Consider the following 26,529-nt stretch of genomic DNA (forward strand, 5'->3'; position numbering starts at 1 on the left):
CCTCTCAAATAAATAAAAGTTTAAAAAAAATCACTAGGTAGGCATTTCCATTGGGATTTGAAAAGTAAGATAGATGAAATTAGGGAGTTAAGAGCCATGCTCATGGAATCAGGTTGTATCCTGTGCCTTCCATGAACCTTTTGAGAACCAAGAATGTGGATTATTTCAGTATCTCCAATGGCTAGCACTTTTCCTGGTCTATGGAAGATGTTCAGTAAATCTTTGACTCCATGTGTCTCTCTTTTGTCAGGCCCAGCTTTGCAGAGCAAAGGCAGAGAAAGTAGCGGAGAAGCAGGTGCCTAGGTTTCTCTGATCCTTACACAAAGGGTGAGACAATGAGATCTTTTCCAGTTGTGGGTTTGTGATTTCTGGGGTTCCCTTTTATGAGAAGATGCTATTAAATAGATTGGGAGAAATGAAACTCTGTACTTTGTTATTTTCACTGACTTTGACCCGAATCCTTATTCTCTCCATAGAATACATAGATTCAAGTTAGCCCTTTGATACACAAATCCTTCTCTTATCAGGCAAGCTATCACTTTTTAGCCAGTGGTATACCTTCCCACCCTCCCCCCCAGACTTCTCTGGAGCTTGAAAAACTCTATTATTGCTGTTTTTTTTTTTTCAACTGCCATGTGTCTATACTCATTACAAGGTAATTGTTATATATTGGGGTCTTATAGCTATGGCAACCATCAGTCTGTTAAGTGCTGTGTCCTCTGGAGGCTCTCCCTTGTTAATTCTTGTTGGGCTTCTTGCTACTGTCACGCTTGTTAAAAGATTATCAACCACTCCACAGTGCTGTCTGCTTTCTCACCTCATTGTTCTGCCACCAAGGCCGGTTCACTCGTAGAGCTGCAGCAGAACTGTACATGCCTCCAGTGTTTACTTCTGCTGCCTTCTTTTGCACTAGAACCCCTCTCTGACTAGTGTGCATCTGCTCCACATCAACAACAAGAATGAAATGCTTATGTCTTCTCTCTAATGCAGTTATAAAAACACACATTAAAAACAACCTATGGCTTTTCAAACTCATTCCCCTCCTTCAAAACTCATGCTCATCTGGTCCACAAAACCACTAATGGCTCAGATGTGACTGTGAAAAAAAAGATAGTGGTTTGTGAATGAGGGGATCTGAGTTCTTGACACAACAGAGTTCTACATTGGAAGACTCACTGCCCTCTTTTGGCTTAAAGGTCCTTGTTAAATGAAGCACTGGCAATGAGCATTTCACCTCTCCATTAAGATGCCCATGCCCTACGTCACAATGCCTAGGTTCAATTCCATTTTAGATCACGTGGACAAGTTAATAGATAATTTGCCAAATGGAGAATTGACCACATGTAACTGAAGAACAAAAACCCAATCCAGAACTAATACTCTATACCCAGCAGTTTCACCAGGGAGCTCACCAGTGAGTTCTTCCAAGTGTTCAAGGGACAACTAAGAAAAAAATTTTTAACTTACTCCTACAGAAAATCAAAAGAGAAGCAGCACTGAGAAGCTCACTTGATGAGAATGCCCAACTCTGTCAAGGAGGGCAGGAGGAAGGAAATTATAGGCCAAACTCAGACACACAGGGACAACTTTTTTTTTTAAGATTTATTTATTTATTTGAAAGTCAGAGTTACACAGAGAGAGAAGGAGAGACACACAGAGAGAGAAGGAGAGACACACAGAGAGAGATCTTCTGTCTGCTGGTTCACTCCCCAGTTGGTTGCAATGGCCGGAACTGCACCGATCTGAAGCCAGGAACCAGGAGCTTTCTCCAGGTCTCCCATGCGGGTACAGGGGCCCAAGGACTTGGAACATCTACTGCTTTCCCAGGCCATAGCAGAGAGCTGGGTCGGAAGTGGAGCAGCAGGGTCTCGAACAGGCACAGGAACATTTTAAAAGGAATATTAACAACAAAGTCCAGCAATCTATTATCACAACCGAATGAGTTTATCCAAAAGATGAAAGAATGGTTAGTATTAGAAAATTGGCCAATACAACTGATAATATTAGTAGCTTCAATGAGATAAAATAATAAATTTGGGTCTGTACTGTGCATAGCAGGTTAAGCTGCCAAGTGCAATGTTGGCATCCCACATGGGTGCTGGATCAAGACCTGGCTGCTCCACTTCCATTCCAGCTCCTTAATGTATCTGGGAAAGCAGTGGAGGATGGCCCAAGTGCTTAGGCTCCTGCTCCCACGTGGGAGACCTGGAAGAAGCACCTGACTTCTGGCTTTGGATCATCTCAGCTCCGGCTACTGTAGCCATCTGGGGAATGAACCAGAGGATGGAAGATCTCTCTCTCTCTCTCTCTCTTTCTCTCTCTTTTTCTCACTTTCTCTCTCTCTCTCCCCCCATCTTTCCCTGTCTCTGTAACTCTCCCTTTCAAATAAATAAAAAATAAATCTTTAAAAAATAATAAATTTAACTCAGCAGATATAAGTGTATATTTTATAAAATTTGACAAGCATGCATGATAAAGAATTCTTAGCCAACTAGAAATAACAGACCTACAGAAAACTCTAGCAAATTTCATACTCATTTTGGGATAACAAAAGCTTTTCTCTCAAGATTGACAACAATATAGGGATCACCACTTTTATTCAGTCTTTTCCTGTAAGTTCCAAATAGCATAGAAGGGTAAATAAATAAGCAAAATTACACATAGAAGGCAGAATGAATTGAAAAAAGGCAAGTTGTTCTGACTGGGAAATGCCATCATTGTGTATGGAGGATTCATTAAGTTAATTATTAGAATTAATAAGAGAAATTGGTGAATTTTCTGAATTTATAATCAACATTTAAGATAAAAATATTTATTTCATTTTTCTACTTCAGCAAAACACAGAAACTTAAATTTAAGGAAAAAAATCCAGTGTGATATAAAGTATTTTTGAATGAATATAACAGAGATGTTAAGTTTGTAAACTTACTTGTACTTATGAAATGCATGAAGTCCTTTTTCCTTAAATAAAAGTTTTCTTTGGGGGGAATAAATAAAAAATAAAATGAACTTGTAACTTGCAAACTTTTGTAAATTTGTAAACATTTGTAAACTCGCAAAATTTTTTTTTTAAAAATTAAAGGAGACAAATAAATGGAGAGATACACTAAGGGCATAGAACAGAAGAATAAAGTAGATAAAGATATAATTCTCCCCAAAGGGATCTATGAAGTTGGAGGGCAATCTTAATCAAAATCCTGGTAGTTTCTCCCCGCCATTTTAACTCTAACATTTTGATATCAAATTTATGTAGCAATTCAAAGGGCCTAGAATAATTAAGATATCACTTTAAAAAAAAAGCAATTCTAAATATTGAGACTTAAAAAGCAATAATGTTTAGGGGCAGAGGAATGGATGCAAATGAAAGTTTCAATGGAAAAGAATAAGCAATTTAAAACCAGACCATTACCTCTGTGGCACTTGATTTATGACAAAGGTGCCAAAGCAGATCAGTAGGGGAAGGACAGAGTTTTCCAAACAAAATTCTGTGGCAATTCACTACCCTGGTGGAAATCCATGAAATCACATCCTTACCTCACACCAAGGGCAAAGATCAATTCCAAGTGGGTTAAAGACCTAAATGTAAAAAACAAAACTGTAAAGTTCTCAAAGAGACATTAGAGGAACATAAAATCATTAGCTCAAGACAGATAGCCAAAAGATCCTGGCAAATTATTAATCAGAAATGAAAAAAAAATATATGTTTGACTAAAATGACACCTATTCCTTAAGAGAACAACAGATTTTTTAAAAAAGGTTTATTTATTTATTTGAAATGCAGAGTTATAGAGAAAGGGAGAGAGAGAAAGAGAGGGAGAGAGAGAAAGAGAGGGAGAGAGAGAAAGAGAAAGAGAGAGAGAGAGAGAGAGAAATAGATAGGTAGATATCGGTATTCTGTCTGCTGGTTCACTCTCCAGATGGCTGCAATGGCCAGGGCTGGACCAGATGGAAGTCAAGAGTTTGGAACTTCATTTGGGTCTCCCATGAGGGTGCAGGGGCCCAAGGATGTGGGATGTCTTCTTATGCCATTGACAGGGAACTGGACAGAAAATGGAGCAGCTGGGACTGAAATGGACACCCATTTGGGATATCTGTGTCCCAGGCAGGGTAGTTTAACCTGTTGTACCACAATGCTGGCCCTGAGAACAACGCATTTTTAAAGCAGCCACAAAGAGGGCCACAAATATATTTGATGCACATAAAACTGACAAAGGGGGACATCCAGAAAATATACAAAACTGAGGAAAAGGAAAGCAATTTATAGAAACATTGCAAAAGTTTAAATAGGTGCTTTATAAAAGGGAAAATCATCATAATAAATAAATCCCTGAAAAGGTACTCAGTCTCATTCATTATCTGGGAAATGCAAATTACACCCATGAGATATAATTACAGGGCTACCATATTGGAAAATTTAAAAATATCACACATATTATGCAATGATCTGAGTTTGGAAAGTGGGTATGACCTTTGATGTTGAGAGTGTAAATTTGTACAATTCCTTTGGATAGCAAGTTACCAAGAATTAGTAAATTTCAGCATGTTCATTATCTACAACCCAGAAGTCTACCTCTACTTCTGGATTTTAGAAACTCCTACACATCTGCAGTCAAGGCAAAGAATGTGTGCAGCAGAATCACTTAATAAAGCCCAAAACTGGAATGAAGCCAAATTCTATTATAAGTAGACTGGATTAGATATTTTGATCATTTTATTCAATGGAACTCTATATAACAGTGAAAATGATCAAACTATAGCTACAAGCAATAATATCAATTTATGGCAAGATATAAAAGAAAAGCAAGAAACTAATTATGAGAACATACAGGAGATCATTTACTTATGGCAAGAAAGAAAGTGTGATTTGAGAGTCACGCAGCTGGCTTCTAAGATCTGTCCAATATCTAGTTCTTGAATTGGCTGACAGTGAAGCAAATACACTGTGATAGAAGAGGTAGGCACTCAGTCTAGCTGTTAACATGCCTGCATCCCACATCAAAGCAGCTGGATTCAATACCTGGCTCAGGCTCCTGACTCTAGCTTCCTGCTAATGAAGACCCTGGGAGGATGGTCAAGTAATTCGATTCCTGCCAACTACATGGGAGACCTGAATTGAGTTTGTAGCTCCCAATTTTGACCAAACCCAGCCCTAACTACTGTGGGCACTGGGGGAGTGAATCAATGGATGGGAATTCTCAAATAAATAAATATTTGAAAAAAAATTACAATAGAAGAATTTGTGGCTGAAGAAAAGAAGGTGAAAGAAAAAACGTATGGGGCTGGCTCCGTGGCTCACTTGGTTAATCCTCTGCCTGCAGCACCGGCATCCCATATGGGTGACGGGTTCTAGTCCTGGTTGCTCCTCTTCCAGTCCAGCTCTCTGCTGTGGCCCAAGAGGGCAGTGGAGGATGGCCCAAGTGCTTGGGCCCTGCACCCGCGTGGGAGACCTGGAGGAAGCACCTGGCTCCTGGCTTTGGATCGGTGCAGCGCCGGCCGTAGTGGCCATTTGGAGGGTGAACCAATGGAAGGAAGACCCTTCTCTCTCTCTCTCTCTCTCTCACTGTCTAACTCTATCTGTCAAATAATAAAATAAAAAAATTAAAAAATGTAAATATATTGTTTTTTCACTAAATAAAGCCAGCATGACATTGCTTACAATAACATCATTATATGTTATTGCATCTTTTTTTTTTTTTTTAATTTGAGACAGAATTATAGACAGAGAGGGAGAGACAGAGAGAGAGGTCTTTCATGTGCTGGTTCACTCCTCAAATGGCTGCAATAGCTGGAGCTGTGCTGATCCAAAGCCAGGAGCTTCTTCCAGGTCTCCCACGTGGGTGCAGAAGCCCAGGCACTTGGGGCATCTTCCACTGCTTTCCCAGGCCATAAGCAGAGGGCTGGATGGGAAGAGGAGCATCTGGGTCACGAATTGGTGCCCACATGGAATGCCGGTGCTGCAAACGGAGATTTAGCCTACTACGCCACAGGGCCAGGCCTGCTATTGCATCTTAAATTGGTTTACTGGTTATTAAGTCTTGTACAAGTAATTTTATTTACCATAGTTTGTTTACTAGAAACTCTTAATTCACTATCTACAATGGCAGTTGGAGGCATATAATTTAATTTTATATTTGGGTACCTGACTGGCATCCTCAGAGATATTGGCTCTCCTTCCTTCCCTGCCTCCCTCCCATCTTTGTTCTATATCTGCATCTCAGACCAAGAGCTCAATGCATTTACCTTCTGTAGCTTTTGACCCTGGCAGCCAAGATTTCCCCAAGACACAGAGTGAAACGTGTGACAGTGGCTTTTGTCACTCAGCTCTAACAAACATTGCTAACCTCTAGGTTTATTTTTCTTCAGCTTCATTTTCCTTTTGAAATATCACTGGAGAAAAACAAAGACATAAAACATCTGATCCCATTTTTCACTTCCTTTTCTATTTCCAGCCACCTGTTCTCTCTTTCTAATTAACCCCAACACAGTAAAAAGAGCCAAGATTCTGATGATTACAGAAAGAAAGAGACACTATAAGAACAGCCACGTGTACTGGAATTTTGCCCATAGGAAGCTCATAGTTAGGACAGGAGTTTTGCGTGCCTTTGTCCAATTTGTATGTGAAGCAATGATAACTTGTCTTCCCATTCTTCTGCTTTAAAGAAATGTCAAATGTTTTCACCTATATATTATGTGATTGAACTATGGGAGAGTCTGTGCTTCTTCATGCACACACAGAAAGGAATTCAGTCTCAGTGCCCCAGGCCGTAGATGTTTCTAAGTCCAGTACACTCGCTAAAGAGTCTCAGAGTCATCAAGACAAAATTCACTCCGCACATGGTCTTTAAAAAGTTTTTGGGAAATGCATGTTATGAAAAAACTGTGTATGGGTTTCCAATATTTCACACCAAAATGCAGTGATCTTTTAACTCTGTTTTCTGTGGACTTTTTGAAGTTCCATCATGGCAACGTGTGCAGGGTTCATCGAGTTTGGAAACTTGTGAATGATGTTTTCACAACAGAGTTGGCCTCACTTGCCCACAGGCACAAAATTCCCTGGGATCATTGCTCTGCCTAAATGGAGGGGGTGGGCTTATTTTCACTCTGCCCTATTCTGAAAAGAATTTGGACAACCAGATGGAGGGAGTTGAGGAGGACTCTCACAGAGATGCAGAGGGAGGAGGAGAATGAAGAAGACAAGATGGGCAGCTGGTAAGAGAGAGAAACTTGCTGTAAAATGTCACAGTGCCAACTGGTCTGGTTCTGTGCAGCTGGAAATTGGAGCAGCCTTTCTTTCTTTTTTTTTTTTTTTTGAGAGGCAGAGTGGATAGTGAGAGAGAGAGGCAGAGAGAAAGGTCTTCCTTTTTGCCTTTGGTTCACCCTCCAATGGCCGCTGCAGCTGGCGCATCGCGCTGATCCGAAGCCAGGAGCCAGGTACTTCTCCTGGTTTCCCATGCGGGTGCAGGGCCCAAGGACTTGGGCCATCCTCCACTGCCTTCCTGGGCCATAGCAGAGAGCTGGCCTGGAAGAGGGGCAACTGGGACAGAATCCGGCACCCCGACCAGAACTAGAACCCGGTGTGCCGGTGCCGCAAGGCAGAGGATTAGCCTGTTGAGCCACAGCGCCGGCCAAGGAGCAGTCTTTCTAATCTCACGACCAGTGTACTCTGCTTCTTAGGTGGAAGGCTTGAGCTGGGGCCAACAGTGAGTCTCTTCAGCTGTTTCCTCCTCTGTGTTTTAGCTCTCAGTGCAGCCAAACAATGGGCCCTGCAGAGCAGGCCAAGAGCAGCCAATGCATGGGAGTAGACAGGGCAGGGAGAAAGAATGCATCAGCCAATGGAAAGCTACTACAGCAGCCACTTGTTGAATGATGCTTGCTGAGTGCCCACTGGGAGCACTGGGGTGAGCAAGACTGATGGGAGAGGTCCTCTTGGGGGTGGTGATGCTCCAGTGGGAGAGGATGGACACACATGCAGGAGCTATTTGTACCCATTTGATGGATGAGGAAATTGGCTTGCCACAGGTCGTGCAGTAAGTGGCAACCGGATATGCATGCATTCATATCTTACTGTGATGAATTGAATCCAAAGCTATAGGAAAGTCTGCAGCATCTGAGTGAGGGAAGGGGCAGGGTGTGAGGTGGGGGAGCAGATAGGTGCTTCCATTTCAACTGCATGGGGGGCCATGAAGAGTTTTAAGAGAATGGCTGGACTTAAAAAGTTTTATTTATTTTCATTTATTTACTTATTTATTTGAAAGGCAAAGTCTCAGTCTCTCTCTCTCTCTCTTTCTCTCTCTCACTCACACACACACACACACACACACACAGCTGCTGTCCAGCAGTTGATTCCCCAGATAGCTGCAACAACTGGAGCTGGGCCAGGCTGAAGCCAGGCGCCAGGAGCTCCACCTGGGTTCCCACATGAGTGGCAGGGACTCAAGTGCTTCAGCCATCATCTGCTGCTTCCCAGGCACCCGATATGGGATGCAGGCCTGGCAAACAGTGCTGGCCCCGGGTTTACATTGTGAAAAGGTTACTCTGGCTGCTGTTTGAGAGAGGGAGCAAGTCAAAAGCCAGTTAGAAGGTTTGACTACAAGGCAGTGATTTGATATGGAGGAAAGCAATCAGCATGGCAGTGGGGGGATACGTTTGTGTTTTTTTCCACTGAATGCAGAAAAGGTGGTCATCTCTGGGCTCTATGCTGGTTGCCAACTCCCTGCTTTCCTTCCTTCTCCTGCAGATACAGTGGCAGCAGGCAGGTTTCATAGAAAGGGCTGAAGACATGAATCTACAACGTGTAGCTCGAATCCTGGCTCCAGGGATTAGCAGGGCACACCCCAATCAGATGCCTGATACTGTTCTGGGCTTCTATTAAAATCTGGAAAGAGTCAATTCTTTATCTTGGTTAATGCTTGCATTTGTTAAAATATTTCGTGGCACTTTTAGGAGTCATGAGCACTCTTGGCCTGTCTTATATAAACCTGGCAGAATTGGGCATTCGCTAAATGTTTCATGAGTGACTATTTAGGGGGGTCCAGAATTTCAGGATGGTGTTTGGAAGGATTCTAGCCTCCTACCCCCATTATGGTTTTACAAATTCATCATTAGGAACTGGTTTAAGACATCTGTCTGCCTTTTTTTATTTTTAATTTATTTAAAAGGCACAGCTATGCATGCACACACACACACAGAGATCTTCCCTCTGCTGGTTCATTCTCCAAATGGCCACAACATCTTGGGATTGAGCCAGTAGGGACCCAGGAGCCTGGATCTCCATCAGGGTCTCTCACTCATTTTGGCCATCTTCCGCTGCTTTCCCAGGCAAATTAACAGGGAGTTGGATCAGAATGGAGCAGCTGGGGCTCTAACGTGGGTCACAGGTGGTGGCTTAAGGCACTGCATCACAAGGCTGGCCTGTCTGCTTTGAAGTGTGTCTAATGCCTCTAGCTGTTGGGGGAGCAAGAAAGACTCTGGGCATCATGAGGCTGTTAAAAGGAACAGGGATCCATAGCTAACCCAAACATCCTGTACTTGGAGTGCATGGTCCCACACATCTCCTGCAATTTTGCAAACATATATGGGGACTGTTGCAATTAATACTATTCAGATTCACCTGAAAGCGCTACTGAATTCACAGTCTCTTTTTGTCATTGTGTCAGGAGGGGGATATGTGAGATGTTCTGAATAACAAAGCAATCATCTTCCAAAGATGATTGGAAGGATCAAGGAGGGTGGCAAGGATTTTATTTTACTTGATAATCTTCCTCTGGTTAGCCTCTTGAGATTCTTGCCATACACTCACTTCCTCCAGGGACTAAGAATGACTTTTGAGAGATTAGTTAAATTCTAGACTTGAACTTTATGATGACCTACCACACCTGGAAATTTGATTGCTTCTTTAGCAGAAAACATGGTGATTGTGAGGATTGTGCTGTTCATTTTCAACTTAACTTATTTGAGAGGTGGACACACACACACACACACAGTGAGAGAAGGCTCTCATTTGCTGGTTCACTCCTAGGATGCTTTGCAGTGTGGAGTCCAGGAGCCAGGAACTCAATCCAGGTCTCCCACATGGATGTCCGGAAACTGATCACTTGAGCCATCACCACTGCCTCCCAAGGTCTGCATTAGCAGGATGCTAGAATCAGGTGTGGAGCTGGGTATGCAACCCAGGTAATCTCACGTGGGATGCATGCATCTAGACCACTATTTTAAAGGCTAGGCTCCCTGCTTGCCTTGTGCTGTTCATTTTAGGGAGGACAGAAGGATAGGGTGTTTTGTTTTTGTTTTTTTTTTTGCTTTCTTTTTAAAAAATTTAAGTATTCCTATGAAATCATTCATACTGCTAATATTGGTTCTTCCTTCCCATGGTGGCTAGGAACAAAAGGCATGTGGCTAGTTTGCCTGGGAATTCAGAATCTTTTGTTAAAGAGTTAAGAGATATGGTAATACAATCAAGTAATTTTTAGCTGAAATTTTTAGACAAGAAACCTCTGGATTGAATTCCCAGCCATGTCAGAGCTCATGGGAGGGCAAATTTATAAATGGCCTCATAAAAAGTTTTTGTGGTCAGAGTACCATTGAGTGCTAGCGACGCTAAATGTGTTTGAGAAAATAAAACCATACCCTTGTCTTGTAACTCAAGGACCTCTCTCTCTCTCTCTCTCCCTCCATCCCTCATAGTTATTAATATAGAAAAAGCAATGAACTTGATTACTTTATATACAGAAAAAAAAGTCAGTTCCCGTAGGTTGTTTCATATCTATATGTGAAAAGGAAAACAATTGAGGACATGGGAATTTTAGGGTACTTAAACTTCTCTGGCTGATGCCACACATGGTCATATGTGTCACTACACCTTTATTCAAACCCATAAAAGTCCAGCACCGAGAGTCTATCCTAAAGTGAACAGTGAACTCTGGGTGGTGATGATGCAGATTCATAGATACAAACGAATGTGTCACTCTGATAGTGGGGGTGTTGATAATGGAGGAGGCTGTGCAGCGTGTATGGGCATGGGAATTGCTGTGCCTTGATTTCAATTTTTCTCACGAAAAATTCTGAGCCTGGGCAGACAGCTCAGCCAAAAAACACGGTCCCCTAGGGCTGCGGTAACAGTAGGAGCCGCCACCGGGGGGCAGCAGAGTCTGCGGAAGCACCCGGGTGCCTGGACCGGCAGGCAGCTGTGCTCAGCGAGGGTGGAGCTGCGTTTCTGAAGTCCAGGATCCAACCCTGCAGTGAGGGAGAAAGTGTGTGATGCCTGGACTTCCAGGGGTCGCCCTGCTTTCCATTCGGGCTTCAGTTTTGTCGCTTCTTTTAATGCATAAGGTCCCATGGTGCCTCTTTTTTTCTGTCTCCTGCATATCTGACTCCCACGTTTCCCGGATGGCCTCAGCCTGAGTTGTGCATCCTGGTTCCCTGCAGGTCCCTGGAGCGAGAGCACGCCCCCCCCCCCCCCCCCCCCCGTTGGCTCTGCAGGGATTGTTCGGCGGCTCTCTGAGCGTCTGCTCGGGAAAGTGACCCACTTAGAGAAGGTGAATGGAACGGGCAACAGCTGTGTCCAAGACCGGCCTGCCCTCTTCCATCCACCTGCTTGCTTCTCCTTGAACGGGCAGCGTGGAGACAGGTCCTGGGTTGGCCCTGGCCTCTGACGGCCACTCCTAGCTTTCTTTACCCGGAATTCTAGAGCTTCCACCGCCTGCAAGAAGCCAGGAATTCCTGGGAGGCGTTTGCTGTTCTCAGGTTTTCCGGGCGAATTAAGCAGATTAGCTTTTGGGTCGCTCCGAATTTATAACCCAGTCTTGGTTAAATTTTGGTTCAGGTGCTCAGAAAACGAAGCATTCCAAGCATTCCTTGTTCTTTCTTTTTCTAAGATTATTTCATTGAATGTCAGAGCTACAGAGGGAGAGGAGAGAGAGATCTTCCATCTACTGGTTCACTTTCCGAATGACCACAACAGGTTGGGCTGGGCCGATCTGAAACCAGAAGCCAGGATCCTCTTCTGGATCTCCCATGTGAGTGCAGGGTCCCAAGGACTTGGGCCATCTTCTACTGCTTTCCCAGGCCATAACAGAGAGCTGGATCAGAAGTGGAGCAGCCGGGACTCGAACCTGAGCCCATAGGGGATGCCAGCACTGCAGTTTGTAGCTTTACTGGCCATGCCACGTTGACCACTCAAGCATTTCTAAGACTACATTTTCATAAGCATGTCCCCTGCCTCAACCTCCTCCAATGACAATCCTTTCCCACGTGTCTGTGTGTTTTCCTCAGGGTCCTATAGCCCAGTGTATCAGTTTCTTTTTGCAGTTGTCGCTGTTGGTGTCTGGTTTAGAAATCTTTGACTACTCCTAGATCACAAAGCTTGATTGTTTTACTTTCCTTTTTAAAAATTCTCTCTCTCCCACCTCTCATATATATATATATATGTATATAATATATAATCGATATTTTAAAATATTTTTATTTACTTATGTAAGATTCATAGACAAAGAGAGGGAAGGACAGAGATAGAGGTCTTCCATCTGCTGGTTCACTCCCCAAATAGCCGCAAAGCTGGGCTGATCTGAAGCCAGGAACCAGGAGCTTCTTCCGGGTCTCCCAAGCAGTGCAGGGGCCCAAATACTTGGGTCATCTTCTACTGCTTTTCCAGGCCATAGTAGAGAGCTGGATAGGAAGTGGAGCAGCTGGGACTAGAAACAGCATCCATGTGGGATGCTGGCACTGCAGGTGGAGGCTTTAGCCCACTACACCACAGCACCAGCCTATGTGTATATATATATATATATATATATATATATATATATACACACAGTTTTCACTCAGTCTGTAGTTTCGTTTGGGTTGCCTCTGGATGTTGCACATTCTAGGGGTCTGGACAAATGTCTAATGACCTGTATCTATCAGTATGGTATCATGTGTGACAGATTCACTGCCCTAAAAAAACCCTCTGTGTTCTGATGGCATCACTTTTCAAATATAGATAACCTACCTGGAACTATTTTCTTTTTTATGGATAAAGGACTCAAGTTCATTGTTCTTCTAAATGAGGAACGTGACCCCTTTCCTTTGATTGAAAATACCATCCATTTTCTACTACATGACAGTCTTACTTTTTTTTAAATTAGGTGTCCATGTATGGGACATTGTTTCAGGATTCTTTATTTGATTGACCAATTTTTCCATCCCTATACCAATACCGCACTTTGGAAATTGCTTACCTTTATAGCTGAGACTGAAAACCTGAGAAATTAGATCTTTCTTAGTCATTATTCCTCCTCAAAATTATCTTTGCTCTTTTTTTTTTTTGCCAAAATACAAAAATGTGGTTCCTAGGTTAAAATGATCATTCCCTTTTTGAGTTTTATTGGCACTGTTCCTTATGGCTTCCCTCAAAACTATGACCTACTAATGCAGTATCAGTTCTATCATCGTCTAAAGCAATTCGGTGGCTGTTGGTGGGGGAGCCACATGTCTGCCCTTCCGTCCAAGCCCAGAGGGAAAAAAGTCCCTTTCTTTTCCCCTTGGCCTTTGCAGACGTCCGCTGTCCTTCAAGGCCTGCTCCAAATTCTGCATCTTCCTCTCATCTCTAGCTCTGTCCTGTGGCACAGACTAGAGGGTGCATAGCTGCTTTACCCTCAAGAAAGGCCAGCCCCAGGTCCTGCACTTCCTGGGTGTCCCTCTTGCTTCAGCCATCTCCTGTGTCCCCGTCTCCCAGCAGGCTCCTGACACTCAGGCCCTGCTCTCACACACATCTAAGACTTTATGCTGGGCCCTGACCCACCATATTGGCCTGCTCTGACCCTCCTGCTCCCACCCCTGCCTTGACTGTTAACGCCTCATTAACCCTCCAGGCCCCTGTTTGGACATCTTTCCCTGACTCCCAGACTGAAGCATTTCTCTTTGTGCCCTCTACGTAGCATGTGTCTCAGCTCAAAATGATTAATTTGCTTGATTCTTTGCCATCTGAATCTTCTTCCACAAGACCATAAGCTCCAGGAGGGTAGAATCAGTGACTGTTCTGCCCAACCTTCTAATTCCCAATATCTTGTGCACGGGGCTTCTGTAAGTGACCCTTACTTTTATGAATGAGGGTGTGCATGAATGATACATGTTGACCCTGTTGCCTATGTTACCGCTCATAGTCCATAAATATGGTGCTCTCTAAATATCTTTCTGATTCAACTCACCTTTTGTAGGAAGTTTTAATAAGCACCTTCCTGTAGTTCATGAGAGGCATCTCACATTCTGAAATAGCATGAATGGTATGTACAGAGTCACGGGTGCTTCTTATGTCCCATGCCTCATCTGATGGGATGGTGGGAACAGTGGGGCCTTCCTCACATACGACTTAGAAAAGTCCTGTACTTGCCAACCCCTGTCTTGGCATCTGGGTCTCAAATCTACCTTTTGGAGGCTCTAAAATGCTGCTTTTGATTAGGTTATGGTGCAAGGGGGGGAACAGCATGGCTTAATGGGGCTGGAAGCAAGCTGGAAACTCAGGAGCTGTGATTTTTTTCTTGTTGGGAAGTCACCTAGGCTTAGCTTGTTTGGTAGCAAAGCAGGACAGCCAGGAAGACTCATTAGCAATTGGCGCAAATGAGTAAGAGCTAACATCTGGTCCTTTGTGGAAAATTCCTGTAGCTACAGAGCTGGAAAAAGACTTTCACTCTATTATTAAAGGGATCAGAAATAGGTCTTGTGCTCTGTGTTCTGTATGCTAGTCATTGATGAATGATGACACTGTCTTTATGGTCTCACGGAAAGCAATCCAATGGTTACCATCAGCAGCACTGTGTCTTAGAGAGTGGGCATGGGTGCCAGCAGCTGAGCTCTATCCTGCCCTAACAGAGGCTTCTGTAATTTACATTTTTAGTGACCCAGTGGAAAGATATGAGAGATAAAGACTCTGTTTAGGATGCAATCTCTGTCACCCTTTTTGTGTGATCCAGAGAAAGTCATTGACTGGTTCTTCCAGATAAGAACACTCCCTGTGTTAGGAGAGAATGGAGGTGGAACAGAAGCCCTGAGGAGAGAGGTGACAGCTCAGAGTTCAGGGTGATCTGTTGGAGACTGGATCCCCATAGGGTAGGCTGGGTGGTCACCAGGAAGCAGGGACCATGTAGATACATGGGTGGAGGGGGACGTGTGTAATAAGTAGAAGTGAAGAGATGCTGAAGGCAAAATTAGTTGCATCACATGCTTGACTTCATTGTACTTATATTGGGCATTTAAGCATTTAAAGCTAATTAAATTGATTCAAAATCTTTTGTGAGAGACAAAATTAGAGTTGTAAATGTTAATTAGGCTACAGGATATTTGCATCATGTAAAACTAGGCAGTAGGCCACCCACCATGGCTAGATGATTCATTACATTGAGGTAAATTCAATGCATGTAAGGCTTTCTGTGGTTGACACTCTGCTTTCTGCTGGGTTACCATGCATTTCTTCACAATGTACTTATATTAAGGGTCTCTGACCCTTCAAGTGAACGCAATAGGAGCATCAAAGACACACCTGTGAATGCCTGCTCTGTCCATTGCTTTGGCAAGGCAAAGAACTGAATAGGTCCTTCCTTCCTCCCTAAGCAGCTGTGCTTTCGCCTATGGACCTGATCATTCCACCCAGAGCTCATTGGGGCTGAATAAGCTGTGAATACTTTCAGTCTCTAGCTATGCTAAGAAGTGGCCTAAGGCATACTGGTGATGTGTTGAGTCGACAGTCTTCTCAGGAATTTCAGCTGAGGATAGAGCTAGGGTCAATCTGTTGCAGGCAGAACCTTAGCTGGAAAGCCCTTGGAGTAAAGGCAGAGTGTTAAATCATGAAACAAACATCACAAAAACACAAAACCAAGAGTAAGTTAATGCCACGAAGTTGGCCGACCCCAGAGCATGGGAGCCTATTGATTGGTTGAGCACCTGGAGAGCTAAGGTCATCTCATGGCACAGGATAATCTGGGTATGGCAGTAATGAGCTGTATTGGCTTCTTCTAGTTTCTCAGTTGTGCTCTGAGGCTCAACTGAGTAGTTCTAGTAAATCTGGCCAGAACAGCTTAGTGCCCCTCCCTGACCTATAGCTTAAGGTACAGAAAGAGCATCGTTCCTCTATGCCAAAGAGCCAATCACACAAATGCGTGTCTGTGTCTGGCTTGTGTAACTCTTTTGTTTTTTATTGCCTATAAGTGCTCAGTGTGATTTTACCTCTCATCTTTATTCCTCTCTTCCTCATTCCCAACCACTTGTCAGTTTCTTTGTCCAACATCCTCCACTGCAGACAGAGTCAACTCACAATGAGGATTGGTAGAACCAATCTTCTAGTCATTGAAGGCTCCTTTAAACAAAGTCTGGTAATGCTGCCTTTGACTTCCTGATCATAATAAACTTGACAGTTTAGCTCAAGTAACTTAGCTGTTAGAACAGCTTAGTACATATCCTCATATGTAGTGGTAGACACTTACTAAGTGCTTACTGGATCTCCAGACCCATGCAGGGTGCTCACAGATGTTATATCACTTAATACTCTAGCAGTCATCCTAAAAAGGTGCTGCTTTCTCATTTTACATATATGTCATAGGCTTACAGAAATGAGATGTCTTGCCCAAGATTCCATGACTGTAAGTTGTGGAAAAGATTTGAACTCAGCTGTGTTGTGATTCAAAACATATATTCTCCTTTTTAACATATTCCTAAGCTTTATCTATTTTTTTAAAAAAAGATTTATTTATTTATTTGAAAGCCAGAGTTACACAGAGAAAGGAGTGACAGAGAGAGACATCGTCCATCTACTGGTTCATTCCCCAAATGAGTGTGATGGCAGTGGCTGGACTAGGCTGAAGCCAGGAACCAGGGGTTTCATCTGGGTCCCTCACGTGGATGCAGGGTCTTAAAAACTTGGGCCATATTCTATTGCTTTCTCAGGCCATTATCAGGGAGCTGGATTGGAACTTGAGGAGCTGGGACTTGAACTGGCGCCCAAATGGGATGCTAGCGCTGCAGATGGCAGCTTAACCCACTGTACCACAGTGCTGGCCCCAAAACACATATTCTTAATGGCTGTTCCCTAGTGTTTCATAATGTTGTTAGTTACTACACACTCTTCTTCTACAGGGAATATGTAATGTATTCTTCTTTTTATGTTTCAGTCATGGGACTGGTGCTGTGGCATAGTAGGTAAAGTTGCAATATGGGTACTGGTTCAAGTCCCAGAATCTCCACTTCAGATCCAGCTCTCTACTTAAGCACCTGGGACAGCACTGGAGGATGGCCCACATGCTTGGGCCCCCGTACTCACGTGGGAAACCCAGAAGAAGCTCTTGGTTCTTGGCCTCAGCCTGAGCCAGCCATTGCACCCATTTAGAGTGAACCAATGATGGAGGATCTCTCTCTCTCTCTCTCTCTCTCTCTCTCTCTCTAACTCTTTCAAATAAATAAATAAATAAGTAAATCTTAAGAAAAAGTTTCAGCTATACATTAAAGTTCTGGACATCTCTGCTCAATTTGCTATAGGTAGCTCATTTTATCCTGCTTTTTTTCTTCACTCTATTGTTCTTTGTTTTGAATAAATTTATCTTGTCTTGTGAACTAGATAGTAAATACTTTAGAAGATGGACAGAAGTGATAAATAAATGACAATTGTTTGTTTAAAAAGACCCTCCTTGATCTTTCAGAATGACTCATTATTATGTGCTGTTTTTCTCATGGGTATATAAATTCTGTTGTTAATTTATCAGCCTTGGTGTAAGCCATCTATTTTCCATGTTAAGTACATTTTCATGGAAGCAGAAAATCTGAATAGAGGAAACAAATGCCAAGACCTTATTGAATAAGGATTGATGCCAATTCTGTTTATCACTATAAATGTAAGCAGGTGGAATTAAAAATGTTCAAGATTGCACTTTCATCAAATGTTAGATTAATGAACATCTTGCTGTATTAAGCTTGCTGCATAAAATATAGAGTTCAAGACTTCACTTTCCTTAAGCAATATTTCATATGTATGTATGTATGTATATTTCATATATATATTATATATAATTATTATTTTATATTATTATATTGCCATTATATATTTATATTACTATTAATTAAATATATTATGTATTTTTTGGACATGAGTATGGCCTGGAGGTGGGCATCTGAGAACTAATATAGTGGCTTTTTGATTGCTTGAGTCCTAGACTCCTTCTAAAAGATGTTTGCTCCAAAATAAGCATATCTTGAATTTCTTTTTCCCCAAACATTTTGAATATGTTATTATATATGTTAGACATGTGTTTGGCAGCAGGTAACCTATGAATAATGATGGGTGAGACAAAAAAGTTTTATTTTCATAACATGCAAAAAGCTTGTAAGTTTGTGATCTAGAGCTGGTACTGTTGCTTAATGATGCCTTCCAAGCTGGGCTATTTCTTTCTTCCCAACCACACCTGGAATGCTGGTGTTCCCCTCCAAGCTTACTGGGAGATGGCTGCAGCACCAGCATTGCATCTGCTTTGCATGCAGGAAGGAGGGGGAAGGAACAAACAGCCACAAGGCAAGAGTCTGTGCCTTTCCAAAAACTTTGCAAGAGGTCCTCTTGGGCCCGGACTGTCTCAAGACCACCTCTAGCAGCCGAAGGTTCTAGCTAGTAAAAAACATAAGTTGCATGCATTTCTTGGGCAAATCAAATGGAGATTCTGTTGGGAGGGAGGAAGGGGAAACAAGAGCTGTGTGTGCTGCAGAGGGCTCTGCTCAGGTAACTGGGCCACTGCAGTTGTTCCGACTGTCTCCCCATCTCCCACCTTTCTCTATGACCCCTCCATGCCATAGTTCCTGAAATTAATTTCTCTCCTTCTCCCCCCCTTTCGCATTTTTGGCTAGGTGAGAAACCTGGAAACGAGCCTGAAGAAGTGAAGCTGCAGAATGCCAGCAAGCAGATTGTGCAGAACGCCATCCTGCAGGCTGTGCGGCAAGTCTCCCAGGAGAGCCGGCGGAGGGACGCCAGAAGCAGTGACAGCCGCGGTTGCTTCCAGCTGGGTGTGGGAGAGTTAACCAAGAAGCACGAAAAGAAGTAACGCAGTAGATCTGGCTCTGGTCATATGCTTGGTTTCCAGCCTTCCTCTTAGTATAGGATGCATCGCCAAATCGTTGCCAGTAAAGCAAACCAAAGTGTCACTGACACCTAGTAGTAGAATGAATTTACACTTGCCCTTGTCTGAGAAGCAGTTTTGAAAACGTGCATTAGATGATTCTGATTGCATTTATGCAGTGCCTCTGAAACATATTGGGGCAAAGCCTGAAATTGCAGAAATAGTTTTGCAGCGCAATTTATTTTGAGTCAATCTTTTTTTTCCCTTCCTTCCCCCTACTTATCCACCTTCCTTCCTTCTTTCTTTCCCTCCTGCCTTCCTCTCTTCTTCCCTCCCTCCCTCCTTTCCTTCCTCCTTTCCCTCCTTTTACTCTTCCCTCTTTTCCTCCCTCCTCCCCTCCCCTCCCCTCCTCTCCTCTCCTCCCCTCTTCCTCTTTCCTCCTCTCCTTCTCCCCTTCCCTCCTTTCCTCTCCCCTCCCCTCTTCTCTCTCTTCTCTTTCTCTCTTTCCCTCTCTTCTTCTCCTTCCCCTCTCTTCCCCTCCCCTTCCTTCTCGTCCCCTCCCCTCCCCTCTTCTCTCTCTCCTCTTTCTCTCTTTCCCTCCCTTCTTCCCTTCTATTCTTTCCAATTGGGATTCTCAGTCTTTTTTATTTACTCTGCCTTTCACATATTCTTCTGTGAATTTAACCAGCAGTCTTTGGTTGTTGTTCTGATATGTTGGGTACAGAGTTGTGAACTTTACAATATTTTAAAAGAGATGCTAGAAAGGTGAGGGGATGTAGTTTTAGTTCCTTTCAAATATGGAGTTGAAGGCTTTTATGAAGTGAGTTCAGGTCCAAGATCAATTCAGCAAAGACAAATTGTAAGGCCAAGTCCCTGAGGATCACAGCAAGGCATTTATTTATATTACTTTTAAAAGGGGAGGAGTTAAGGATTTTCAAGAACTCAGTCTTTTAATCCCAACTCTTGGGAATATTACAGATTTCTTTTCCCATCTCTAGGATTAAATCAAATAACACAAATGAATCTATTCATGACCTGCCAATGACCCAATTCTTCACCAGCCTCATAAAGAACCAGCACTGTAGTTTTCCTCCACTACTGTGCATCCTGAATAATCAGAGTCTGGTGTGATTAAGAGGTGTAGCATCCTTGGCAGGAACTCTAGGGCCTTACAAATACTGAGTTGTCATCAGGCTATGCATTTGTGCTGGTACTTTACCCCTTGTAACTTTCTTCTTCCATAAATCAGATTTTTTTGATATTATGAAAATCATACAGGTCAGGAATAACACTTTTTGTTAAGGAAATAGAACACCATGTCTTTCAAGTCTCTGTGGCATGACAATTCAGTGGGATAATAAAGTGACAGTACTGTGAAGCAGCCACAGAGATAAGTGTTTATGTGTGTAAATAATGCCATCTCTGTGTGACAGCATGACTTCCTGTTCCATCTCTATGTGGATAATGCACGTTTGTCTAAAGTCATTAGAATACTATTTCCTGGGCTTCACAAAAGTGACTGAGTGGTGCTAATGGGCACAGAAGAAGACTTTGGCCCTGGTTAAAAACTCTGGCTTCAGAAATATCAATGTCAAATTTGAAAGTTTTTTTTTTAAAGCAAAATATTATAAAATGTGATTGATATATTAAGATAGACTTTTAAAATTATAATATGTTTTGCTTCCCAGAATGGACACTGAAGATAATTGTAGATGATTGAGAAACTTCTCTTATCAACTCTATTAAGACTGTCTCTACTGTGCATAGATGGAATAAATTTTATGAGAGAATGGATGGGGGAAGAAGCAGAAGTGTTGAGTTAAATATTGTTTCTACATAAATATAATTTAGCAGAACAAATGGCAACTGAAGAATGAATTTAATTTGACTTAAAGTCCTAAAACTGGCATGATACAATTGCCTAGCATGGATAGAGGGAATGAAGAATTCAGGGAAATTATTCAGGTATGCCCACAAGTGAAAAATAAACCCAATGCTTATAGTTTTCAAGTGACTAGGCACTGCATCTCCTAAGATGTCTGGCCATAACCAACCTTGGTTTGTGTTGTCAAATGGCCAAAACATATCAACATGCTATCTTTCCTCTCTGGTGTGTCCGTGCTAATGAACTGGGGATCCTCAGAACATCTTATCAACCTCTGTGTCTAAATGTTTATAAATAAAATATATCCAGCTTTGAAATATGTTGTCCTTGTAAGTAAAATTTTTCTATCCCTACTGTTTGGCTCATTTTCTCATTTTGCATGTGGATCTTACCAGTGTAAGACATTTCTAGTCTTTCTTTTTTTTTTTTTTGACAGGCAGAGTTAGACATTGAGAGAGAGAGAGAGAGAGAGAGAGGTCTTCCATCCTTCCATTCGCTGGTTCATTCCCCAAATGGCCGCCAACAGCTGGAACTGTGCCGATCCGAAGCCAGGAGCCAGGTGCTTCCTCCTGGTCTCCCATGCGGGTGCAGAGCCCAAGCACTTGGGCCATCCTCCACTGCCTTCCCGGACCACAGCAGAGAGCTGGCCTGGAAGAGGAGCAACCGGGACAGAACCGACGCCCCAACCGGGACTAGAACCTGGAGTGCTGGTGCCGCTGGTGGAGGATTAGCCTAGTAAGCCAAGGCGCCAGCCACTTCTAGTCTTTCCAAAGTCTGTTTTCAAATCCTTGGTTTCATGGCCAGGGGAAGTGCTTCGTTCATGGGCTCTTCCTTGTCAGTGTCTTGGGATGGTACTTCCTAAGGCTTGATTGGAAACCAACCTATGCTAAGAAAGACATTTTGCTCTCAGGAAGTAGAGGTAAGTGGATCTGGAAGGTCAAGTGTCTATTATGATCTCTTCCAAGATAGGAAGTCTAGAGCCAAGAACAGAAATACTGAGAAACTCTTAGCAGACAAAAGCAAGTTAAGTAACCCCTACATTCATTAGACAGGCACCATATTGGCAAAATCCTAGGAAAACTCAGTCATAAGAATAAATGTATTCATTGAGCTCACACCTACAAACTATCCATATGAAGATAAATTTATTGGGTTTTGTGAAGGTACTTCAGAAATTTGTCAGAGGTGCCAGTATTGTGGTGTAGCAGGTAAAGCCACTATCTGCAGATGCTGACATCCCATCTGAGCACTGGTTCCTGTCCTGTCTGCTCCACTTCTGATCCAGCTCCCTGCTAAAGGCCTGGGCACAGCAGCAGAAGATGACCCAAGTGTTTGGGCCCCTGAACCTTTTTGAGGGAGATCTGAATGAAGCTCCTGGCTCTTGGCTTTGGCCTGGCCCAATACTGGTCATTGTGATCACCTGGGGAATGAACCAGCGGTGGAAGATTCTCTCTCTCTCTCTCTCTTTGTAACTCTGACTTTCAAAATAAATCTTTTTAAAAACTTCTTAGAAAATGGAATTAAAAGATGTTTATTTTGATATAATAACTTAAAATCCATACCCTCAGGAGTCTTCAAACAGTTCATGGAAAATGGGCTTTTTGAAAAACTATGCATGGATCTCATTCTTTTTTCACCAAAATAAACTTTCATGCACTTTTTGAAGTGCCTCATACAAGGGGCCTAAAGAACTTCATTTGACACAGGATTAAGGTTTGTACATAACCTAGATTTTAGTGTTAGGAATTAATGGGAACATTTTATTTACTGTCTTATTTTCCTGATTTACTATGAGATACAGCATACATTGGCTTCCCAGCTCTGTGTGTCCAGCTGTTCACATTTGCTTTGCCCATCTCGGGGGTAAACTAGAGAAATCCTTTCATGTCACTAGGCTTTCCTGTAATCATTATTCAGGGCAGAGACTATGGTGTGTAGACACAGAACAGCTGAGTGGCTCTTAGACGTCAATCTCTCTCTCTCTCTCTCTCTCTCTCTCTCTCTCTTTCTCTTTCTCTCTCGTCTCCATAGTTCTCAGGATCCTGGCTGTTACCTGGTCCAGCCTTGACTGCTGGAACCATTTAGAGATGAACTAGCAGATGGAAGAACTCTCTCTCTCTCTTTCTCTCTCTCCTGCGCACGTGCGCCACTCTGCCTTATAAATTAACTGATTCATTAACACTTTTTAAGAAGACGGAAGAATAAAGCTGCCTTACAGAATGCTTATTGAATAAAAAATTTGACAAAGATACTGAAAGTCCAGCAGAAATATTTATTGATAGAAAAAGCTCAGGCCGGCTCCGCGGTTCAATAGGCTAATCCTCTACCTAGTGGCGCCAGCACACCGGGTTCTAGTCCCGGTCAGGGTGCTGGATTCTGTCCCAGTTGCCCCTCTTCCAGGCCAGCTCTCTGCTGTGGCCAGGGAGTGCAGTGGAGGATGGCCCAAGTGCTTGGGCCCTGCACCGCATGGGAGACCAGGAGAAGCACCTGGCTCCTGCCTTCGGATCAGCGCAGTGTGCCGGCCGCAGTGCGCCAACCGCGGCGGCCATTGGAGGGTGAACCAACAGCAAAAGGAAGACCTTTCTCTCTGTCTCTCTCTCTCTCTCACTGTCCACTCTGCCTATCATAAATAAATAAATAAATAAGCTAGTCAGTCATCAAATATAATATATGACAGACTTCAAAAAGTTCATGGAGGAAATGGAATTAAAAGAAAAGTTCATAAAAAAAAAAAAAAAGTAAAAGCTCAGTGCTACTAACCTTAAAAATGGTAGCCAAGGAAAGACACAGGAACTCCAAAGGGAACAAAAAGGAAGATCACAGTACAGCATGGACATGCATTCCTCTTGCTCATGTTCCCTACGAACCACATTGGCAAGTGCCTGCAATCCTCAGGCATGTGTAAAGAATGAAGGATGACGTGTGAGACTTTATCCTTTGTCTTCTGGTTACAGTGTAGTGGAAGTAGCTACTGGAAGATGAAGAGACCGAAGGAGTTCCTCTTAGACAAGAGTGGCAACCCAATCTTCCAGAAATGAAGAAAGAGAGAAGGAAATTTGATCAAGAGAGTAAGATTTAGGCAGGACAGGGGCACAGGTACCCAGGCAGAGAATCTGAAATAATTTACTCACTTGAGCTTGCTTTACAGAAAGTGTTCTAGGAAAGTTTATCTTGAAACATCATATTGGGTGTGACGGCAGGCCACTACAAGGAAAGCCCAAGAAACCCGTGTGAGTCAGACTTTGAACACAGTGTATGATGGTGGATGTTGCTTGAGCAGGAAGTCGTCCTGCTTCCCCTTTTCTGTATTCTGGGCACTCCCCTAACTCTTGCTATGGAAATCCTGGCAGACTGGTACTCAACGAGACAGTTTGGTTAGGGAATTATGCCTCTCTACTGTCTCACTTACTTGTCACAAAAAAAGATTCCCTTGAGAATGATTATTTGGTGACTCCACCCCCATGGAAACAGACCATTTGTTTCTACTAACACAAGCAAGGAAGGAAGAGAGAGGAAAAAGTATGACTACACATATACATATATATATACATGCACACACACACATGCATGCACATGGATGTCTACTCATATCATATTCTAGGAAATGGAAACAATATGCTCAACAGCAAAACTTCCAGAAGAAAACACAAACTCTCGAAACTTCTGCATAGAGAGGAAGTCATTTACAAAGGAAAATATTCATGCTGGTCTCAGACTACTTGATAGCAGTGTTCAGTGGCCTACTCTGAAGGCGATGCAGCTACAAGGGAGCCCTGAAGGAGGCAAAGTGTGAAGTAAGGCTATTACTCCCAAACAATATGTCACTCAAGAATAAACCCAAGTATCAAAGACACCCACAAACTTAAAGGTGACTGATACTAAAATTCCTTTGTCAAAAAACCATGAACTTCCACCAAAGCAAAGATGAATTAAAATAAAATCATAGGAGTAAATGGAGCTATGGCCAAAGGACTAATGAAAAAGAGTGTGGCTATGAAATGGATATTATATAACTGTGAAAATTATGGCTAAGAAGAAGGTAAATTATTTTATATATTTTAAAAGATTTGTTGATTTATTGAAAGAGTGACAAAGGAGGAGATGGAGAGTGGGAGGGGGAGAGAGGGAGAGGAAAAGGGAGAGAGGGAAACAGGGAGAGAAGGAGAGAGGAAGAGGGGGAGAGGGAGGGAGAAGAGAGGGAGAGTGGGAGAGAAAGAAATATCTTCCATTCCCTAGGTCACTCTACAAATAGCCACAATGGCCAAGGCTGGTCCAGGCCAAAGCCAGGAGCCAGGAATTCCATTTTGATATCCCTCATGGGTGACAGGGGATCAAGCACTTGGGCCATCTTCCACTGCTTTTTTAGGCACATTAGCAGGGAGCTTGATTGGAAGCAGAGCAGCCAGGACTCAAATCCACACTCTAATATGTGATACCAGCATTGCAGGTGTCAGTTCTTTGCACACAACACTGGCTCCAATTTGTTATATCTTGATAGCATAGGAATTGAACTAAAAAATCAGTGGGTAGGCAAGTCACATCATGCAAATGACTTAATCTGTTAGAGAAAAGTGAATGTGTATGATCTCAAGTTGAAATATCTAATCAGTGGGTGCAAGGATGCAAACTTCTGTTAGGTTTCAGAATTCCTGTTCTCAGTCTTACGGGAAAACAATGGGATAAAGAGTTTTTTAAAGATTAGCAATTTTTTTAGCTTCCACTTATATTCTTTTTCTTTCTTTAAGTTAAAAATAAATTAAATACAATATAGGTACGTTTTTCCTGTTTTCTCTTCCATCGGAACAACCTTTTGATCAGAGATGCAACCTACTATTCTCTCATTCTTTCCCCCCTCTGCCTGCCAGGCATGAACTCTGTGTGTGAAGGCCCATTTGAGATTTTCCCATTGAGCAAACAAATTCCTTTGATCATTAGACTTAGGTCACAGGTAGCCCACTGTCAATAAGAGAAGACAGAATGGTTTTGTTCCTATGGTGTTTTTCAATTTTTAAAGCAAGTTACCATTGTGCAGTAGCTCCTCTCTTAGCTGATTTCTACTTAACTTATTACTCAGTGCTTTACCCATATGCTAGACATTTGTGTGTAAGAATTGGTGCTTCTGCACTCTCGTATGCATACGTCACTAATTGAGTTATATATATAGCCACTGCTGTTGCCATCCGTCCATATGCCCTCAGCACTTGCCATTTCCCTATGCACAGATGGCTTCTTGATGCAAATAGCTTTTGTGTTTTGCCGTGGGTCTTTTTCTAGCTACAGCTGTGTACTAAGCCTACATAAGGGGCCAACTGGAAGTGCCAGGGAGCCATGGCTTTAGGAGAGTCTTCAAACAATTATGAATAGAAGCTGGGGCATAAATACCACAGTGCCCTTTTCCCTCAGGTGGGCCAACTGTGAGGCAAATCCCAGCCTCCTGGTAGTGACCATCTTCTCTCTCATTATCCTACCTTCCCATTGATGCTTCCTAGAACAAGCTCCTGATTGAGTCACTTTTTTTTTTTTTTTGCAAAGAAACCTTTTATTTAAGGAATACAAATTTCACAAGTACAACTTTAGGAA

At 42.8% G+C, this 26,529-nt stretch overlaps 1 protein-coding gene across 1 annotated transcript; it reads left to right on the forward strand.

Annotated features, from left to right (window-relative positions):
* The first annotated feature begins 18,264 nt into the window (after nt 1–18,264).
* On the forward strand, nt 18,265–19,049 carry AKAIN1 (A-kinase anchor inhibitor 1). The gene is made up of 2 exons (XM_062199983.1): nt 18,265–18,280; nt 18,856–19,049. Exons 1-2 carry the CDS (start codon nt 18,265–18,267, stop codon nt 19,047–19,049), a joined length of 210 nt encoding a protein of 69 aa, XP_062055967.1.
* Nucleotides 19,050–26,529: the final 7,480 nt, after the last annotated feature.

Source organism: Lepus europaeus, chromosome 9, assembly GCF_033115175.1.
Source record: "Lepus europaeus isolate LE1 chromosome 9, mLepTim1.pri, whole genome shotgun sequence".
Classification (NCBI taxonomy): Eukaryota; Metazoa; Chordata; class Mammalia; order Lagomorpha; family Leporidae; genus Lepus; species Lepus europaeus.